At 36.3% G+C, this 23270-nt stretch overlaps 1 protein-coding gene across 1 annotated transcript in view; it reads left to right on the top strand.

Annotated features, from left to right (window-relative positions):
• The window catches only part of LOC138715722 (transmembrane protease serine 9-like), a 51029-nt gene that overhangs the window by 17512 nt on the left and 10247 nt on the right, over window positions 1-23270 (top strand). The window contains exons 8-12 of the mRNA XM_069848778.1: window positions 1194-1435; window positions 10625-10747; window positions 14081-14108; window positions 17012-17174; window positions 20822-21045. Of these exons, the coding sequence (XP_069704879.1) occupies window positions 1194-1435; window positions 10625-10747; window positions 14081-14108; window positions 17012-17174; window positions 20822-21045 (780 nt within the window). The remainder of the gene's footprint in view (window positions 1-1193; window positions 1436-10624; window positions 10748-14080; window positions 14109-17011; window positions 17175-20821; window positions 21046-23270) is intronic.

Raw genomic sequence — 23270 nt, 5'->3', positions numbered from 1 at the left:
TCCCGAAAAGACAAAGTATGTGATTATGTCTCGTGACGGGAATATTGTACGAAATGGAAATATAAATATTGGAGATTTATCCTTCGAAGAGGTGGAAAAATTCAAATATCTTGCAGCAACAGTAACAAATATAAATGACACTCGGGAGGAAATTAAACGCAGAATAAATATGGGAAATGCGTGTTATTATTCGGTTGAGAAGCTCTTATCATCCAGTCTGCTGTCCAAAAATCTGAAAGTTAGAATTTATAAAACAGTTATATTACCGGTTCTTCTATATGGCTGTGAAACTTGGACTCTCACTCTGAGAGAGGAACATAGGTTAAGGGTGTTTGAGAATAAGGTGCTTAGGAAAATATTTGGGGCTAAGCGGGATGAAGTTACAGGAGAATGGAGAAAGTTACACAACACAGAACTGCACGCATTGTATTCTTCACCTGACATAATTGGGAACTTGAAATCCAGACGTTTGAGATGGGCAGGGCATGTAGCACGTATGGGCGAATCCAGAAATGCATATAGAGTGTTAGTTGGGAGACCGGAGGGAAAAAGACCTTTAGGGAGGCCGAGACGTAGATGGGAGGATAATATTAAAATGGATTTGAGGGAGGTTGGGTATGATGATAGAGACTTGCTTAATCTTGCACAGGATAGGAACCGATGGCGGGCTTATGTGAGGGCGGCAATGAACCTTCGGGTTACTTAAAAGCCATTTGTAAGTAAGTATTATTATTATTATTATTATTATTATTATTATTATTATTATTATATAAACTTACTTCTTAACAAAATTAAAGGACTTGCAAATCTCTCGTGACTTTTGAATAGGCCTAGCACTATAGGTCCTATATCAGTAGATGGAACAATATGTTTGATGGTTTAAGTATGATATCTACAGAGAAAATATTATTTTGACTCCATTATACATTATTCTCTTTTCTGAGAAGGACATGTTTCATCAAAATGTGACAGGAAGGATTCTGTCATAAGGAATTTTAATTTGTTTTCCATTTAAACAAAATATCGATGAGTATGTGAAAGTTTGGCGGACTATCTCTTTTCCAGGATTAATAGTATGTATATAAAATAGGAGCTGATCTTCTCTCTTCAGGTTTAGTTGTATGTAAAATGTCTCTTCTAGAATTAATACTAGAAGCTATGCAGAATATGAGCAGACTGTCTATCTTTTGTAGGTTTGGTGTCTTTTGGCGAGGGATGTGCCAGGCCGGAGATGCCTGCTGTCTTCACCAAAATTCCACATTACTTGGACTGGATCAAGGCTAACTTAGGATCTGAATGTCTTTGCTCGCCACCGAAAGCTAGGACCAACATTAAAGAAACTGTTAATAGCAAAGAAGAAGAAGTGAACAGTTCTTTTACTCCAATTCCGATCTCACTGGGGAACACTGTTACTACCACTCAGACACAGCAAAGAATAACAATTGACAAAACTTGAAGAATCGAAAGGATAATAAATTTAATACCCTGGGTTACTGGAAAGTCATCTAACTTTATTACTATGTAAGTTTATAAGATAAAGCAGGTTTGTTCGTAAAGGAATGGTGTTTATTTTGGCTGAAACTTCTGTTTGAATAATTGTTTCACTATTGTTGCTATGGCAGAAAAAATAAATGAACAGCACTTCAAACTATTCTTGAGTGAGTTAATGCACATTTAAATTGAAGGATTCAGAACCATAGTGGGCCAAGCGCCATTTACTGAAACCGTAGAAAACAAGGGTTAAAATGAAGTTATTACCATAATTCAATGGAAACATATAGCAAATAATATAAAGTATACACATTAAAACTAAGTGATATATCAATCTTCATTAAACTATGGTATTCACTTAACTTTAACCCTTGCTTTCTCAGTTTTTAATAAATGGCGCTTGGCCCACTATGGCTCTGAACCCTTCATTTAATATAAGAAATTAATGGTTCGGCTCCAAAAATGAGAATTGACTTTAATAATCAATATTATTGTGAATGTATAACAGATTTCTCCAGGGTACTTTGAAGATTCAGAATTATTCTAAATCTAATGAGGTATGGACTAGCGTCGTGCATTACAGGCGCTATGTTCAGTTGAAGTTTTTCGAATATGACGGAGTTCGATATTCGCCGATGTTCGCTCTGCAGAAGGAAGCTTGTGTTAAAGGATTTTAACAAAGATCTTGCGATTAGTTTTTCATATGAAACAAGACTAAGTTTTTAATGTCTTGGTTGCTTCTCTCATGTTCGAACATTGCAGGACATTAGTATGGATCCTGCAACTTGTCATTGTAGAAGCTCGTAAAACAATTCGAAGATACCGGTTGCATGGCAGCCTAGATCATATATGTAACAGATTGCTCATCTCTATGTTAAAATCGGCAGCACCTTGAAGAGAACAACCGCCAGGATCGCTATCCTTCCGCCATAAACGAACACGAGATGGCAGTACAGTCGCTAATGCAATTCAAATGGGAGTTATGACGTGACTTCTTATGTAACAACTAGATGGCAGCATAGTAAACCTGACAAAAGTTGTTACCGTCAAAGCCTATAAGGCCGAGCAATCTGGGTATATATGATCTAGGATGGCAGATAAAAACGTCCGTAGAAAACGATGTGAATGCTACGATGGCTTTACAAGAAGCCCTGGAAATTAGACAAAATTCAGAATATGGAGCATGCAGTGTGAATCAAGTTGCGAGGCGACAGCAGATGAGGCGCGTATTCTTAGAAACTAGTTTCTACCTGAACAAACCCCACCCATTTATAATAAAAACTGTCTTATAATTTTTCTGTAAACTTACTTTTATAAAAGTTAGGGGACATTCAAATCTTTGGTAACTTTTGAATAACCCTATATGTGCAAAACATACGTTTCCTCGGATTTTATTTTCTTCAAATTATCATTAATATATAGAACTAATTTATCATCGCAGTCGAATGCGTCGCAAATTTTGTTTCTCACACTAAGATTATCGTACAAAGCCGTAGGCCTATAAACAGCATACAGTACATATAGTTAGGGATTTTAAAACTATAATGAGAAAAAACGGAATTAGTGTAAAGTGCTACTAACGAAAAAAAATATACTTTGTATTATTTGAAGTTTAAGCAATTGATTAGTGTAAATCGATCATTACTTTATAAGCATAATTTTTATACTGCATTGTAATGGGAGTCAATATAATATTGATGGTAGAATATTGTCGAATGATAATTTAAGGAAAATTATCTTTTAGCATAATTTTTATACTGCAGTATAATGAGAGTCGATATAATATTTGATGGTGGAATATTGTGGAATGATAATTTCAGGAAAATTACTTTTTAGCATCATTTTTATACTGTAGTATAATGAGAGTTGATAGAACATAAACTTTACACTCGTGCCAGAAAGAGAACCTTTATGAACTTGTCCCATAAATAACTATTCTGTAGGCTATAAATACACGTGTATAAATTATGACGATTCGAGACATATTTCAGAAAAATATAGTGTTTTTTGTTCATATTTGCACGCAAAATTTAATACTTTTTTGCCATAAACTTCCTTTCTCTGGCTATTGTTATGATTATGATGATTATTACTATTATTATTATTATTATTATTATTATTATTATTATCATCATCATCATCTTCATCATCATTGGAGGATTAGTCCTAATTGTCATTCATAGCTCATGTTATTTCGTTCATTAAACACACTTAAATATTACATCAAATTGTATTAATTATCCTAATTCTTGATTAGACATTATATATGTTTCACTTTGTGGTGGCAGCTCTCTTATGTCCTTGTTGCTGTGAGGTGTTTGTTGTTTCTCAGAATCGGTTGAGATAAAAGGGCCGGTGTTCTAAGCATTGCGTATAATCGTGTTGCGAAAAAAAAGTTCTCTTCCACTTGTCTTTCCATCTTATAGTAATACCGAGAAAGAGTATTTATCTTGTGTGTAAACAGGATTTTTATTACACTCTGATTGTATTACTCGACCGAGGCGAGTGGAGCCGCGGGCGTAATATGAACTATAGCGATGATGCTATACGAACGCAGTAAGAGTACAAGTGGCGCTGCGGGCTGCAGGACTCCACTGGTCTCGCTCAAGTAATACCAGGCTATCCTTGCTCACATTTAAACTGCACGTGTCACTCAATCAAACGACTACTCCTCAACAACGAACTGTCACCACAAAGTGATAGATCTAGGGATTTCCTCAAATCCCCTGTCAGTTTCTGTCCTCCCTCATGTTATCTTCCTCTTTCTCCTCCTCCTCATCATCAGCATCATTATCATAGTTATCACAAGATTAACAGTTGTACCAACCCTTATACCAGTATGTATGTACTGAAACAATCAGACCGGCACATTAGCTGTCCGACTAGCAGCCAATATAATTGCCGGACATTTACTAGCCTATTAACTTTATTAAGACAAATAAATTAATGAATAAATCTATACGAACTGAACATCCCTTATTTAAAATTGCCAATAATGTTACAACTTTTGTTAAGTAGCTGAAGTGTGGACCATGAAAACAACAGATGTTTCAAAAACTAAATCATCCAAAATAAAATTACTGATAGCAGATGAAAGTTAGATTTTAGTTAGTTGGCCATACACTTGTTAGTTGTTAAAAACAGCAATGAAGACATAAGGCAGAAACTGTGAGTTAAATCCCAAAATCAAATAATAAAGACTGCAATGAACACAGTATATTTGAAGAAAAAGGCAACAGACTGCTGTATCCTATAATAAACCATCAGGAAATATGCAAAATAGTATCACCTTATTCTTGTGCCGAGGTCATGAAAGCATGAAGTTCTACCTTCATGCCGAACAAGTGCCTTCATAGAGTATAAAGGAAACACCTTTAATTTTTTTTAATGGACAGAAAACTATTATGTCTTGCAAAGAAAAGAAGAGATACACTTAAGGGGAGAGAATGGATTTTATACTGTGGAAAACCAGTGAATTTTCAAAAATAATTTTATTGCTTTAAAATACACTTTGATTTGTGAAAAATGTATATACTTGAAGTACTCTTTTATGCTCTTGTCAGATGCTGCGACGAAATCCGAGAATTTAAATCAAATTAAATATCTAGCAGCTAAACTAGGAAATATGTTTTGGATTTGTAAACAGCAGTGCTGTCTCGTAAACTGAATTAGGCTACTTAATACTCCTATTTAACAAAAGACAATCTGGTTTTTTACTATACACACCAGTTTTCAGAAACATTCACTTGTTTCAATATTTAAAAACACTGGCAATGTACAAGACAAAGGCAAGGGAGATAGAGATAACATATTTTGACCAAGAAAAACTTAAACTACTTAACGTTTTGTGTAGAATGCTTGTAAATACAGCTCATATCTACTTGTATTTCAAATTCATATCATAACAATTATTAGTGGTAGTGAGTGGCTATATATTCTTTGCAAGTGTCTCACGGGCCGCATGACGGCGAGAGTTTTACTCAATATTTACAACACGAAAAAAATCGCGCGATTTATAGCATACGTATAATAGTTCCTTACTCAATCTATCTCTTATTACGATAATACGCAAAGAGTCACGATTTATAGCACACGTACGAGTATAACAGTTTCTTACTCAATATTTACAATATCACGATAATACACGAAGAGTCGCTCGATTTATAGCACACGTGTAACAGTTTCCTACTCAATATTTACAATATCACGATAATACGCGATGAGTCACGCGATTTATGGCACACGTATAATAGTTCCTTACTCAGTATTTACAATATCACGATAATACACGAAGAGTCGCACGATTTGTAGCACACGTATAATAGATCCTTACTCAATATATTACGATAATACGCGAAGAGTCGTGCGATTTATAGCACACAAATAGCAGCTTCAAATTCAATATTTCTAATATTACGATAAAAAGCGAAGAGTCGTGCGATTTACTACACACGTATGAAAGTTTCTCACTCAATATTTATAATATTACGATGATACGCGAACAATCGCGCGATTTATAGCACACCTATAACAATTTTATATTCAGTACTTCCAGTGTTACAAATGTACGCGAAGAGTCACACGGTTTATAACAGACGTATAACGCCTTCTTACTCAATATTTACAATATTAGGATAATATGCAAAGAGTCGCGCGATTTACAGCACACGTATAACAGTTTCTTACTTAATTTTTATAATATTAGGATAATACGCAAATAGTCGCGCGATTTACAGCATACGTATAACAGTTTCTTACTCAATATTTATAATATTAGGATAATACGCAAATAGTCGCGCGATTTACAGCACACGTACAACAGTTTCTTACTCAATATTTATAATATTTATAATATTAGGATAATACGCAAATAATCGCGCGATTTACAGCACACGTATAACAGTTTCTTACTCAATATTTACAATATTATTATAATACGCAAATAGTCGCGCGATTTACAGCACACGTATAACAGTTCCTTACTCAATATTTACAATATTAGGATAATACGCAAATAGTCGCGCGATTTACAGCACACGTGTAACAGTTTCTTACTCAATATTTACAATATTATTATAATACGCAAATAGTCGCGCGATTTACAGCACACGTATAACAGTTTCTTACTCAATATTTACAATATTATTATAATACGCAAATAGTCGCGCGATTTACAGCACACGTATAACAGTTTCTTACTCAATATTTACAATATTATTATAATACGCAAATAGTCGCGCGATTTACAGCACACGTATAACAGTTTCTTACTCAATATTTACAATATTATTATAATACGCAAATAGTCGTGCGATTTATAGCACACGTATAACAGTTTCTTACTCAATAATACGATATTAGATAATACGCGAAGAGTCGCACGATTTATAGCACACGCATAACAGTTTCTTACTCAATATTTACAATATTAGGATAATACGCAAATAGTCGCGCGATTTACAGCACACGTGTAACAGTTTCTTACTCAATATTTACAATATTAGGATAATACGCAAATAGTCGCGCGATTTACAGCACACGTGTAACAGTTTCTTACTCAATATTTACAATATTAGGATAATACGCAAATAGTCGCGCGATTTACAGCACACGTGTAACAGTTTCTTACTCAATATTTACAATATTATTATAATACGCAAATAGTCGTGCGATTTATAGCACACGTATAACAGTTTCTTACTCAATAATACGATATTAGATAATACGCGAAGAGTCGCACGATTTATAGCACACGTATAACAGTTTCTTACTCAATATTTACAATATTAGGATAATACGCAAATAGTCGCGCGATTTACAGCACACGTGTAACAGTTTCTTACTCAATATTTACAATATTATTATAATACGCAAATAGTCGCGCGATTTACAGCACACGTGTAACAGTTTCTTACTCAATATTTACAATATTAGGATAATACGCAAATAGTCGCGCGATTTACAGCACACGTGTAACAGTTTCTTACTCAATATTTACAATATTAGGATAATACGCAAATAGTCGCGCGATTTACAGCACACGTGTAACAGTTTCTTACTCAATATTTACAATATTATTATAATACGCAAATAGTCGCGCGATTTACAGCACACGTGTAACAGTTTCTTACTCAATATTTACAATATTAGGATAATACGCAAATAGTCGCGCGATTTACAGCACACGTGTAACAGTTTCTTACTCAATATTTACAATATTATTATAATACGCAAATAGTCGTGCGATTTATAGCACACGTATAACAGTTTCTTACTCAATAATACGATATTAGATAATACGCGAAGAGTCGCACGATTTATAGCACACGTATAACAGTTTCTTACTCAATATTTACAATATTAGGATAATACGCAAATAGTCGCGCGATTTACAGCACACGTGTAACAGTTTCTTACTCAATATTTACAATATTATTATAATACGCAAATAGTCGCGCTATTTACAGCACACGTATAACAGTTTCTTACTCAATATTATTAGGATAATACGCAAATAGTCGTGCGATTTATAGCACACGTATAACAGTTTCTTACTCAATATTTCGATATTAGATAATATGCAAATAGTCGCGCGATTTACAGCACACGTATAACAGTTTCTTACTCAATATTATTAGGATAATACGCAAATAGTCGCGCGATTTACAGCACACGTATAACAGTTTCTTACTCAATATTATTAGGATAATACGCAAATAGTCGTGCGATTTATAGCACACGTATAACAGTTTCTTACTCAATATTTCGATATTAGATAATATGCAAATAGTCGCGCGATTTACAGCAGACGTATAACAGTTTCTTACTCAATATTATTAGGATAATACGCAAATAGTCGTGCGATTTATAGCACACGTATAACAGTTTCTTACTCAATATTTCGGTATTAGATAATATGCAAATAGTCGCGCGATTTACAGCAGACGTATAACAGTTTCTTACTCAATATTTACAATATTAGGATAAAACGCAAATAGTCGCGAGATTTACAGCACACGTATAACAGTTTCTTACTCAATATTTACAATATTAGGATAATACGCAAATAGTCGCGCGATTTACAACACACGTATAACAATTTCTTGCTCAATATTTACAATATTAGGATAATACGCAAATAGTCGCGCGATTTACAGCACACGTATAACAGTTTCTTACTCTATATTTACAATATTAGGATAATACGCAAATATTAGCGCTATTTACAGCACACGTATAACAGTTTCTTACTCAATATTTACAATATTATTATAATACGCAAATAGTCGTGCGATTTATAGCACACGTATAACAGTTTCTTACTCAATAATACGATATTAGATAATACGCGAAGAGTCGCACGATTTATAGCACACATATAACAGTTTCTTACTCAATATTTACAATATTACGATAATACGCAAAGAGTCACGCGATTTACAGCACACGTGTAACAGTTTCTTACTCAATATTTCAATATTACGATAATACGAATAGAGTCGCGCGATTTACAGCACGCGTGTAACAGTTTCTTACTCAATATTTCAATATTACGATAATACGAATAGAGTCGCGCGATTTACAGCACGCGTGTAACAGTTTCTTACTCAATATTTAAAATATTACGATAATACGCAAAGAGTCGCGCGATTTATAGCACACGTATAACAGTTTCTTACTCAATATTTCCAATATTACGATAATACGCAAAGAGTCACTCGATTTATAGCATACGTATAACAGTTTCCTGCTCAATATTTTAATATTAAATAATACACAAAGAGTCGCGCGATTTATATCACACGTATAACAGTTTCTTACTCAATATTTCAATATTAGATAATACACGAAGAGTCACGCGATTTACAGCACACGTATAACAGTTTCTTACTAAATATTTCCAATATTAGGATAATACGCAAAGAGTCACGCGATTTACAGCACACATATAATAGTTTCTTACTCAATATTTCAGTATTAGGTAATACACGAAGTGTCGCGCGATTTATAGCACATGTATAAGAGTTTCTTACTAAATATTTCCAATATTACGATAATACGCAAAGAGTCGCGCGATTTACAGCACACATATAACAGTCTGTTACTCATTATGTCCAATAGATATTACGCAAAGAGTCGCACGATTTATAGCTCACGTTTAACAGTTTCATATTCAGTATTTTCAATATTACGATAATACGCAAAGAGTCGCGCGAATTATAGCACACGTATAACAGTTTCTTTCTCAATATTTCCAATATTACGATAATACGCAAAGAGTCACTCGATTTATAGCATACGTCTAACAGTTTCCTGCTCAATATTTCAATATTAGATAATACGCAAAAAGTCGCGCGATTTATAGCACACGTATAACAGTTTCTTACTCAATATTTCAATATTAGATAATACACGAAGAGTCACGCGATTTATAGCACATGTATAACAGTTTCTTACTAAATATTTCCAATATTACGATAATACGCAAAGAGTCGCGCGATTTACAGCACACATATAACAGTCTGTTACTCATTATGTCCAATATATATTACGCAAAGAGTCGCACGATTTATAGCACACGTTTAACAGTTTCATATTCAGTATTTTCAATATTACGATAACAGGCGAAGAGACGTGTGATTTACTGCACACGTAGAAAACTTTCTTACTCAATGTTTCCAATATTACGATAACACGCAAAGAGTCGCACGGTTTATAGCACACTCATAATAGTTTCTCACTCAATACTTCCAATATTACGATGATACGCGAGGAATCACATGATTTATAACGTGTATAACAGTTTCTTACTCAATAGGCCTATTTCCAATATTACGATAATCAATACGCAAAGAGTAATGGAATTTATGACACACTTCTAAGAGATCTATGAATCGGTTTAATCTAAACAAATAGTTACTTGTAAGAGCATCGTCAACTAACGTGCAATTCGTCGTAGTTGATGAGACCTGCTCGTTAAAAATTATTAATAATTTCAACGAGGACAATCTTTTTGGCCACCTCTGTATTGTTTTCTGAATATGTAAAGAGGCTGTAAATAAGTTCTACTTGAGCAGTTATGTTCTTTTGTTTAGGAATTCATTACTACTGAATTGCGATCGTTAATTTTTCTGTACGCTCCAACAATCACATGCCATACTTTCTGATTGCCATACGAGAAATGAATTCGTGCAGCATTCAATTTCTCGCCTTTATTATGATTTCCATAGTAAATTTCACATCATCGTTGAATAACGTAAGTAGAAAATGTAATTCTTATAGGAAGTTACTGTTTAAATTTTATTCAGTATTGAAATTGTAGAATTCCATGTAGTACGGCAAAAATGGTTGATATTTTTGACTGTCTCCAGATATGCAAAAGTAAGATTAGTTTTTAATTGTAACAGTATAGTTGATTGCCATTTATTTTCTGGGAAGCAGGGGCGATAAATGAAGAGTAATAAAGACAATTCCAAACCTTCCCGCCTTTCAGACACACAATGAGCGTATTCCGAATCCCACCGGTGAGCAATCCGATGGCATCACGGTGTTCCGAATTCCACCGATGACGTCATTGATGCTCCACCGGTTTCGCACCGGTGCCATCAACTTGCAGAGGTGGTGGCAGGCTCCATCAGCCGCCATCAGTGAATCTGATTTGTTCTTGTATAGGGCGGGAATTAGCAGACGAATGATATCGTGCACTGTTGTGTCATGGCGGTGTGTTCTGCTTTAGTTCTGCTGTATTGTTTGTAATGAGCACAACGTAAAAACAATATGTTAATGGCTTATGAGCGAACATGTCAACCGATCAGTTATTACTACCGGTTCAAGAAATAAGTTGTTTATGATCTCTTTTATTTGAACGAGATGGCAGTACGGAAATTTCGCAAAATTTTGCTAGCGTAGCACAGATAACCACTTACACAGTCGCCATGACAGCATCGATTCTTCCAGCAGTTTTGTTCCTTATTTTCGTTGCAACGTGACGTCATTGATGCCACCGGACCGGTGAGATTCGGAATACGCTGTAATGTAAGTCACAATCGGAACGTTATGCGAAAGAGCCACCTACACCCGAATTTAGGACCTGCAATTGATTGTTACAATGCCGTTAAATATTATTACAACGTCGTCATAAATAGAATTACAGCCCAGTGTAGCCTCAGCCACCTTAAGGATTTCCCTCCAAACGGTTCTCGTCTTAGCTACACTTCATTTTAATACCCAATTTCTTTATATCTTCTAACACTCCATCCATCCATCCATCCATCCATCCATCCATCCATCCTTCCTTCCATCCATCCAACCTCCATCGAGATTTGGGGCTTAGAAATCTTTCTACTCTCCTTCTTTCAAACTTACGTTATATGTTCTTTTAACAGTGTCTTATTTGTTCATCTTTTTAATGTGTCCTACCCATCTCAGTTTGGCTATTTTAATTGAGGTATTAACTTTATCAGGCCAATCATGCAGTTTGTAATTCTTCATTCTATCTTATTCTTCAGGCTCCATTGCTATTTATTTGATCCATATACACAGGGAAGTTTAAAATTTCCGAAACACTTCTCAGTCGGCCAGCAGCCCGAACTCTATTCAATCGCTGGAATTTCCCCACCTATGAAATCGTGGTGCTCTTCCCGCCTGCAATCAGTAGTGAGATATCATCAGACTAGGACAGTTGTATTGTGCAGTCGTGAGTGAGATTTCATCGGAGTTGGACAGTTGTATTGTGCAGTCGTGAGTGAGAGTTCATCGGAGTTGGACAGTTGCATTGTGCAGTCGTGAGTGAGAGTTCATCGGAGTTGGACAGTTGTATTGTGCAGTCGTGAGTGAGAGTTCATCGGAGTTGGACAGTTGTATTGTGCAGTCGTGAGTGAGAGTTCATCGGAGTTGGACAGTTGTATTGTGCAGTCGTGAGTGAGAGTTCATCGGAGTTGGACAGTTGTATTGTGCAGTCGTGAGTGTGAGTTCATCAGAGTTGGACAGTTGTATTGTGCAGTCGTGAGTGAGAGTTCATCGGAGTTGGACAGTTGTATTGTGCAGTCGTGAGTGAGAGTTCATCGGAGTAGGACAGTTGTATTGTGCAGTCGTGAGTGAGAGTTCATCGGAGTAGGACAGTTGTATTGTGCAGTCGTGAGTGAGAGTTCATCGGAGTTGGACAGTTGTATTGTGCAGTCGTGAGTGAGAGTTCATCGGAGTAGCAAAGTTGTATTGTGTAGTCGTGATTGTGATTTCATCGGAGTAGAACAGTTGTACTGTGCAATCGTGAGTGAGATTTCAACGGAGTAGGACAGTTGTATTGTGCAGTCGTGAGTGAGATTTCATCGGAGTAGCAAAGTTGTATAGTGTAGTCGTGAGATTTCATCGGAGTAGTACAGTTATATTGTACAGTCGTGAGTGAGTTTTCATCGGAGTAGGACAAATATATTGTTCAGTCGTGATTGTGAGTAGAACAGTTGTACTGTGCAGTCGTGAGTGAGATTTCATCGGAGTAGGACAGTTGTATTATGCAGTCGTGAGTGAGTTTTCACTGGAATAGGACAAATATATTGTTCAATCGTGAGTGTGATATCATCGGAGTAGGATAGATGTACAGTATTGTGCAGTCGTGAGTGAGTTTTCATAGGAGTAGGACAGTTGTGGATAAAAGTAAAATAATGCCTCTAAAGTTACCACAGTCCATAACAGATTCTCCTTTTTGTACAGCGGACAATTTATACCATTTTTTCATTCATCAGGGATAGACTCTTTTGATTACACATCACATACCTCATCAGTACTCAAACGGCAACTAAAGTTACCACTGTTTTAAAAATTGTAATAAACATAATATTAGGTTGACATTATTTTTTGTGACGGAAGCTCTTCTAGACATTATGTTCTCATCATCTCAGGCACAATCCTCCATTTCAAAGTCAATTGTTGTAAATAGTAACGTAAATTTCATTCCAGGCATATTTTTATATCACTGTATTAAGTCATTTTAAGGAGTACAATATATAATTTCACTTACTGTTTCAGCAGATTTTGTAAGTAGCACAGCGACGAGGAATATTGATGACTCAAAGTAAAGATTACTTCAGCTTTTGGAAGAACTATCTCTAAGATGTTACATTACACATGGAAGAAATAAGACTCATGGTATGAAATTGTACGAAATGGTAGCACGTTTTGGTCTAATGTGGGCAGCGTTTTTGTTTTATGTCTTCCCAAAAGGATCATCCTGTAGATATCCAGTTGTTCGGAAAAGCCAGCCATAAAGAGACACTTAGAATATGCAGCCCTCTAGTTATATCTGTCTGCCCTGGCAATGGAACCTGAATTTATTTCGAAAAGTTGGAAATGTTAAGTTTCAGAACATGAATGTCCAGAAGTCTGTTTTTGAATACAGTATCTATAATAAATTGAAAAAGCTGTAAGTTTATATACGAGGTATGTTCGATTAGTCATTTCTAGATAATATAAAATAAAAAAACCTACCTACAAATCTTGAACATATATTATTCATATGCATTGCAAGCATTCTTTATGTCAGTAATTAAGCCATTTTAAGAAGTACAATATATAATTTAACTTATTGTTTCAGACAATGCTGGATGAACCTTGTGACTGTGGTAAGTGACGTATGTATATACCTTAAGAGGTGTAAAGACTATAGGCCTATAGAGAGTAGAGGTGTCCCCTTTATACAGTAGAATTTCTATTATCCGTGGTAATGAAGGTGGTGGATTGAACGATTAATTGAAAAAATCGGATAATCCGTACAATAGAATATTTCGTGGTGTTGTGTTTAATGGATTTTTAATAGGCAAGGAAACTCCTTTTAACGGCTATCTGCGAAAATATAGAAATAATGGAGGTGGTCTCATGTTGTAGATTTACATACTTTTTTTTTAGGTCCACCGCTGTGGAGTAACGGTCAGCATGCCAGACGTAAAACGAGCGGGCTCGGGTTCAAATCCTGGTTGGGACAAGTTACCTGGTTGAAGTTTTTTCCGGGGTATTTCCTCAACTCATTAAGAGCAAATGCTGGGTAACTTTCGGCGCTGGACCCTGGACTCATTTCGCTGGCATTATCACCTTCATCTCATTCAGCCACTAGATAACCTTAGTAGTTGATAAAGCGTGAAATAACCAATTAAAAAAAGTTATACAGTAAGCAATTCGAACAGTAGACAATACTGTGTAACGGTAAAGGCTTGTAATAATGTTCTCTAGAAAAAATACGTAGACTACTAATATAATGTAGCCTACCAAACAGCATTTCATATAAATTATTATTTCTGAAGTAAAAAGAAAGCGAAAGAAAGAAAGTCGGACAACCCGTCAACCTTCCCGGGTAGCTCAGTTGGGAGAGCGCTGGTACGTTCAACCAGAGGTCCCGGGATCGATACCCGGCCCCGGAACAATTTTTTCCCTTGAAATTATTCAAATCTGTTTTACAGAAAGCTTCACCTGAAAGACTAGATTTGCATAATATATACGTCTCTGTGTACGTTAACAGAAAACCACAATTCCAAGTCACACAGAGTTTGTGTGCACTCGATGTGGGTCTCTGGCGTTTCGTCAGCCCACGCGAGTTGTGTGGATATAAAGGGAAAAGTTGAGACGGTGTCGGATGGAGTTCCCGGGTAGCTCAGTTGGGAGAGCGCTGGTACGTTCAACCAGAGGTCCCGGGATCGATATCCGGCCCCGGAAAAATTTTTCCCTTGAAATTATTCAAATCTGCTTTACAGGAAGCTTCACCTGAAAGACTAGATTTTCAACCCGTCAACCGGTTAATAGGGTGACGGATAATCGGAGTTCTACTGTACACTATGAAAACTCATGGAGGTTAAGGAGGTAGAGTCCATGCTTTCAAGATCTCGGCACTATACTGAAGTGGTGTGATCGACACCATGTTTCCATCACCTTTCCATCCACGGGAAAAGAAAAGACAATATCAAATTCTACAGGGGACTGAGTGGATTCCGGAACCTGTCTGGAAGTTTGATAACAAGAAAAATCCTACCATATCCCGGAACTGAACCATAAGAAGTTGTTCACTTAAGTCTCCGAACTTATTATTTCATAAAAAAAATGCTGGTCCAAGTATTCTTCACAAGCTAAGCATACGTTATATACATACATTCTGATCATGTAATACAGAGGTGTCAATGCTAAGACTAAGCTGTGACAACATTCATACTGCAGAAGAATAACATGACTGTGAGCTCAAACAAAATATGACGATCTTGGCTGTTAACGAATGTGGTTAATTCAGCTTAAATAAACTGTAATTTCTAGAAATAGTACACATAATCGTATACTTAACAGAATTATGCTTGTTATACAGTATATAAACTATACATGAATAGATGTGCCCAAAAATATATACATACATTCACAGATGTTAGGCCTATATTATTCATATATGGATTCTCGAAGTTCAACTGAATTACTGCGGGAATGTGTATTGTGATATTCTATTAAAAGATCATGCTAGTCGCCTAAATGCCAGAGCCAACAATGCAACTGGCAGGACTTAAAGAAAAATATATGGCTGCACGTTTGCCATTCGAGGAAAAGGTACAAGAGGACGAGGAATTTGAGAGCAAAATAACTGGCCTTGTGTACCGCGATCGTACACTCATTTTACCTGACATTCATGCACTCTATGGGAATGAGCGATTTTATTTTCAGCAAGATGGCGCACCACCACACTATAATCGAAACCATACCAGATCAACAGATAGGACGAAGAGGTGCTGTTGAGTAGGTTACCCTCCACGATCACCCGATTTAACTCATTCAAATTTCATTTACGATGGACACTAAAGGATGTGAAAACCAGATATATTAGTGGAGCTGCATGAAGGAATTGAAGTGGTGTGTGCAATCATCACAATGTATACATATATTAATGTTGCATATGGAATAGTTCATCGAACCCAGAAGTGTCTAGTTGCTAATGGAAAGCACTTTGAGTACGTTGTTTTTAAAATGTCTCACAGTCATCCCTTGATTTAGTAGTATAGATTTTACTCAGATATTTTGTATCTTGAAGTGTGTATACATTTTTGGGGCCCTCTATATACACTGCATTAACACCGCATTATAAGCCTATAATTCTTTCAAAATATTTGAGTATTGAAAAATAAACTGCTTCTTTTGAATCTTTAGTTTAATATTTTACAGATAAAGATTTTTCTCAGAATAAAATATAGGATAAACATAGTATCTTCACATAGTTGTTCTTTTACAACGCGCTTGGGACAAACCTGTTTCTCGCCACTTACTAAATAAGTAGTTTATAAAATACATTGGTTGTGTAGCATCTGGAAAACGCAGCGGAAACTTATCCTGAGCGTAGATAGATTCTTTATTAAATAGGTTTGAACAAGGAAAACGCATTTGCTGTACTCAACTACGTATCTAACTATGGTTAAAAATAAGTGTTTATCAGTTCAGTTCAGTTCAAACAATTCACTAGCATTAATTGATAAGGTAGTCTTTTAGGTTTCCAAACGTGTTGCAGTGTGCGACAACTCTCCACATAAGGCCGAACGTGTCGTAGGCGGCAAGAACGCAAGGGAGGGCGAGTTCCCGTTCGTCGTGGGGTTGTACGACGGCATGTATCTGTGTGGCGGCACCCTCATCACACGCCTGCACGTTCTCACTGCGGCGCACTGCATCAAAAAGTAACGCTTCTATTAGGGCCTACAATATTATTAAATGTAAATGTAAAAGTGAATTTTATCTTATGTGCCTTAAAACGTATTTTCTCAGGCTAATGAAATATTTCATTATCTAGTTTTAAGGTGTAATACGTCTTGTATACTATATTCATTCTTTTTTCTCTGTTTACGAAGAAAGAACCCAAAGGCTTACATTGCAGCCTGAGGCTTATTGTGCTTACCACTCCTATTCTGTGAATGATATTTGTACCCGAACGGTCGCGCTCTTGTACAAATGAGGGGTTGTGGGCAAGAATATGGTAACCCACAATTTATTGGTTTTCAGAAAAATGAGGAAAAGTAACTGTGTTATGTATTCCAAAGAAGAGAAATGTGGGTTATCGAAACAAGTATAACAAGCCATCTCTTGGGGATAGACGCCAACTACTTCGTCACTAGATAGAGCATGTCCCCTAACATATTATCGCCATGTTAGTTCAAAATTCGTCTTCATGTGGGTTACCATGTTCTTGCCCACAACCCCTCAAATACAACACGCCGCACCATGAACTCAGACTATAGTATGAATGACGATGATGATGATGATGATGATGATGATGATGAAATTTGAATTAATTATGGCGAAATGAATCCGAGATCCAACGCCGAAAGTTACTTAGCAATTATGCTTCAATTGGTTGAAGGAAAACCCCAGAAAATCCCCAACCAGGTAAATTTTCTCAACCAGTTTCACGACTACACGTGCTAACCGTTACTCCACAGCGGTAAATATCTTCAATTTTACGAAAATAGACATTTTAAAATTACCATGATTTTGATTTGGTTTACCCACGCGCAAAAAATGTGTGTTTGAAAGAGATTATAATCCTATAACAATGATCCGCTCTTCAAAAAAATTGGTTGGCCTGATGGTTATTGCGATTCTGATAAAGTTCACCACGAAAATCAGAAATAACTCTCGCATTTAATAAACATGGTTTCTCCAAAACATATGGGCCTGAGTATTCTGGATTCCATTAATGGCGTTTCTTTCAGTAGACGTATATTGTCAACAAAACTCCGTATTCCACCCTCGCCTATCGTGCAAGTCCGGCTGAATCGTCTGTCTTGTGTATTCCGGTTTTCACTGGTGTTCATTCTAGAGTAGTAGCTACACAATTAGAACTCGTTTGCAATGTATTTCAACATTTTAGAGGTGGAGCGGCACGCCACTGCTCATAGGAATGGCTATCTGTGTGTATTGTATACATTCTTATGAGCATAACGGGGGGGGGTGATGAAGTACTGAATGTACACAATTTCAAAATCTGAAGGAATTAATGTACTTAACTGTACATTCTGAACAGTTCATTTCATTTCTCTTTTCATTCTATACAAGAAACAAAATTTAGGAAGTACAGTAGAACTTGGTTATAACGAGATCCAAGGGACCTTAAAAATTATGTTGTTATAAACGTGTGTCGCAGTAACCGAGATTCATATTATTAGTCTAATGAGGTGGAAAATGAAAAATTACAAATTTAAATAGGCTTATTTCAGATTTATGTATTTACTTTTAAGCCTACCATGAACTTAATAAAATACACGTACAATTATAAATACAGTATTCTGTATTAAAATAGTTTGTTCATTACTCACCAAACTTTTTTACTCAGGAGTGAAGTAATCAGTAATTTTACTCTGTTGTCTCCTACTTGCCCAATACACACTTTCCAAATTACGTTCTACGAGTATGTTCATTATTTCAGTTACAATTTCACTGCTCCCTTCCCTGCCTTCGATCCATTCTGTTCAAATGCAGCAATAATTTTATCCTTGCTCTTCCAAATCATTTGGACTGTGGAATTAATTAGGCCAAATCCACGATAGACTTAAGCTTTTTTAATTTCATTCTCAATTTGATGAATTACTTTAACATTTTCTTCCAACGTTACAACTTTTCTTTTAGTGCCATACTGCGTTAAAATGCGTGTACTTAGTGAAAACTTCCTGTCGAAACTGATCGCACACAGATACCGTTAATACCGCATGAATTTGGACAGATTACAATGGGATGGGGAACCTGCCTGTCTTCCAGAAATCTATGACAGAAGGAGAGAGTAAAGAATATGCCAGGTTACCAGATTTCAACAAAATATTTCTTAAAATACTTTGGTTTCTAGAAAATCGTATTCCAAACTGAAGTTGAAAATGACGTTATATGCGAGGTAGACGCATATACGTTTGTCGTATTAAGCAAGGTAAAAAACCATATGTCTTATGGGGAATTAGTTAGGACCACAGAATATTTAACGTTATAGGCGAGGTGAAGCACAAAACGAGGTCGCTATAACCAAGTTCTACTGTATATAGAATCGATTTCGAGTAACTCGATATTTTGGATTTTTTTATTTGTAACATAACCTCATAAATTACTTGCTAAAATGATTATAAAATATAAGTTGGCTATACGTTATTTTACCGGGTATTACACAAATATTTCACTTAAAAACATTCAAAATGAAACTACAATTATTCAGACTGTCCACAATTTGTTTCATGTGATATTTTTCAGTAACAGCCTTGTATGTCTTCTAGCAAAATTGCATATATTAATTTCATCATTACTTCTTTGAACATTATTCCCATCCGCATATCAAGCAAGATCTTCTTGTCCACATCTGTGGAGTAACGGTTAGCGCGTCTGGCCGCGAAACCAGGTGGCCCGGGTTTGATTCCCGGTCGGGGCAATTTACCTGGTTGAGGTTTTTTCCGGGGTTTTCCCTCAACCCATATGAGAAAATACTGGGTAACTTTCGGTGCTGAATTCTGGACTCATTTCACCGGGATTATCACCTTCATTTCATTCAGAAATCTAAATAACCTAAGATGTTGATAAAACGCAGTAAAATAACCTACTAGAAAAAATATATTTTTCAAGAAACTAAAATACGAAGAGACAGTATACACCACACCTGTGAATCAACTAACGCTAGTCTTCCGTGTAGGCGGCTCTGGTTCGTTCCTTGGCCAGGTCATGATGGAATTTGTAGTAAAAAAGCTGACGTAACAGAGATTTTTCTCGGGGTACTCTCGTTTCTCTCTATCATTCCACCAACACTTTCCACTTCACTCCTCATTTCATCTATCATCCGCAATAGTAAAATAGGTCGGGATGAAGGTTTTGGGGTAGTACGGGTTTCCGATGCTGATATAGGAAGGACTTGGGGCTCCGGACTCCTAGGGTTCAACAGACCACTCGCAAGCGGACGGGACCTGGCTCTATCAGGGGCGGAGGTAGGATGGCATACCTGTCAGCGTCGGATTCACGAATGTCACCCAGGCCACCAGTCGGACGCACAATGGTCTAAACCATGTCGTCCCGGATCCACCACAACTTCCATCATGACCTGGCCGGGGATCGAGCCCGGGCCGCCTGGACGAAAAGCAAGCGTCACAGCACTGTAGCCAAAGACACGGCCAGTAACAGTGTTTGTTTCACTGCTAATGTAGAAAATGTTTTCAATGTATGTACGATTTAATGAATTTATTAATTTTAAATCCAGTAAAGGGAGATTCGTTACTTTAGTGGTGTCTATTTTCTTTTATAATTTAGGGCCCTTTTTTAGTGTCCAAAAATTCCGAGGTCTATACATTAATTTTTGTTACAGTTTCATGCAAGTAATCCAACGATTCCCATACATTGGAAAGGATATACACGTTTTGCTTGGAGCACACCACGTAGAGCGACCAACCATGCTAAGAAAAGTGGCTGAAATGACGTATCATGCGGACTACTACCCGAGGACGAATGTTCATGACATTGCGCTGGTGAAGATGGACAGACCCGTCGACTTCAATAAGAAAGTACGAGCGGCGTGTCTACCGTTCGAAGGTATGTGTGCGAGTTGAAGCATAGGGGACACGACGATTTAAAAAATTCAAATTCCGGTTCCTCCACAACATTAGATAACTAGGCTAGAATATCACTCTTTCGCTGTTGAAAAATACATCTTAGCTGCAAATGCCGTCATTATGTATATTTTAATTCAATATTAATAGCTATTATAATTAAGTTAATATTTTCTTGTAAATCTTTCATAGAAGGAAATATATTACATTAGTTCACACGAATTATAAAAGGGGTCATTATGAGTCAATTTTATGAATTAATGTTTTTTATTCTTCTTTTTTGTGGGTTATTTTACGACACTTGTGTCAACATCTAAGATTATTTAGCGTCTGAATGAAATGAAGGTGATAATGCCAGTGAAATGAGTATGGTGTCCAGCACCGATAGTTACCAGCATTTGCTAATATTGGGTTGGGGGAAAATCTCGGAGAAAACTTCAATCAGGTAACTTACCCAATCGGGATTCGAACCTGGACCACCTGGTTTCGCGGACAGACGCGCTAACCTTTACTCCACAGGTGTGGACTAATGCTTTTGATGTTATCAGGAATAATCTATTAAAAATTTTTAGTTTTTCCAGGAAATCAAATAGAACATAGGCCTACTGACTTGCAGAGGTGTTTATGTGATTCTATAGAAGTAGTCAGGTACGAAGACATCTGGCACCGCATGCGTATTTTCACCTAACCCCCACACTTGTCGTAATCCTATCTAACAGTATACATCAGTGCAAAATTTTATTTATAAAGTCCTCAATAACTTACGTAAAGATATTTTTTGGTCCTACAGAATTATCTGTTATGGTTGCAATTGGTATTAATGGAGAAAAATTCGCTCTGGCACCGGGGATCGAACCCGGGTCTCCGGTTCTACTCACCGAATGACAGTTTACTTAAGGGGTTAAGTACAGCTTACAGCAGTAACATTTTTGGAAATATTCAACATTTTTCTCCTCCATTAATATATCTTGTACAATAATGAAATTGGTATGTGTAAAACACTGTCCTTCTGCTTACTTACTTACTTACTGGCTTTTAAGAAACCCGGAGGTTCATTGCGGCCCTCACATAAGCCCGCCATTGGTCCCTATCCTGAGCAAGATTAATCCAGTCTCTATCATCATATCCCACCTCCGTCAAGTCCATTTTAATATTATCTTCCCATCTACGTCTCGGCCTCCCCAAATATTTTTACGATTTAAAAAAAATTATATATAATTTTTTTTTTTTTTTTCAAAATTCAAAATGTGCAGTTCACTGTGCAGTGATGAAACGTTTCCCTCATAACTTATAAGCTTGTTAACTTTTTCATGTTCTCTTTCTTTTCCTTTATTGCTGAAACTCATGTTCACAATATCATGCTTTTTCAACTACATTCCTTAATAACTAATATTTTTTTTTTATTTTGTGTTAGAAGAAAATATTGATATTTGACCATTTTATAAAATGAATTTATTTTCTATCAGACAATCTATCAAGGATAGAAAAGTGGTCTTGCATCATATTGTAGATATGACATCCATTAATACACACAAGAAATTTCATCACAGAATGTTGGATAGTTTTTGAGTTATGTGAGAAACGCCTCATCACTGCACATGGACTGAATTTTGAAAAAAAAAATATATATATATATAATGTTTTTAAGTCGTAAAAATATTTTTTTCGTATAGCAGAAGAACAGTGTTTTACACATACTAATTTTCATTATTGTAAAAGATATAGTAATGGAGGAAAAGAATGTTGAATATTTCCAAAATTTTACTGCTGTAAGCTGTACCTAATCCCTTAATATAGCCAATGTATCAATATACAGGGTGTTTCAAAATTACGAGGCATAATTTCAGGTATGTATCTCCCACATGTAGACAATCAAAATAGTTCATTACAACATGTGTCCGAAAATGCTTTATTTCCGAGTCATGGCCTTCACAACATTGAAATTCACCGGAACGTTTTTCTTTCCAGAAGTCGTTGCCGTCAAAGGAGACATTAAGAGGGCACTCTGACAGTTCATTCCGAGGCGAAGGTTACATTCAGTGTTGTGTAGGCGTTAGACTGTGCGACATGTATTCAAATAAGAGCTGGCAGAGATACACTTCATGTACGGTAAGGCGGACGGCAATGCTGCGCTGGCTCGTCGTTTGTACCAGGAGAGGTACCCACAGCGACAATGTCCAGATCGGAAGACATTTGTACGTCTTCATT

Source organism: Periplaneta americana, chromosome 15 (assembly GCF_040183065.1).
Source record: "Periplaneta americana isolate PAMFEO1 chromosome 15, P.americana_PAMFEO1_priV1, whole genome shotgun sequence".
NCBI lineage: Eukaryota > Metazoa > Arthropoda > Insecta > Blattodea > Blattidae > Periplaneta > Periplaneta americana.
This window is presented reverse-complemented; position numbering and strand designations above follow the sequence as displayed.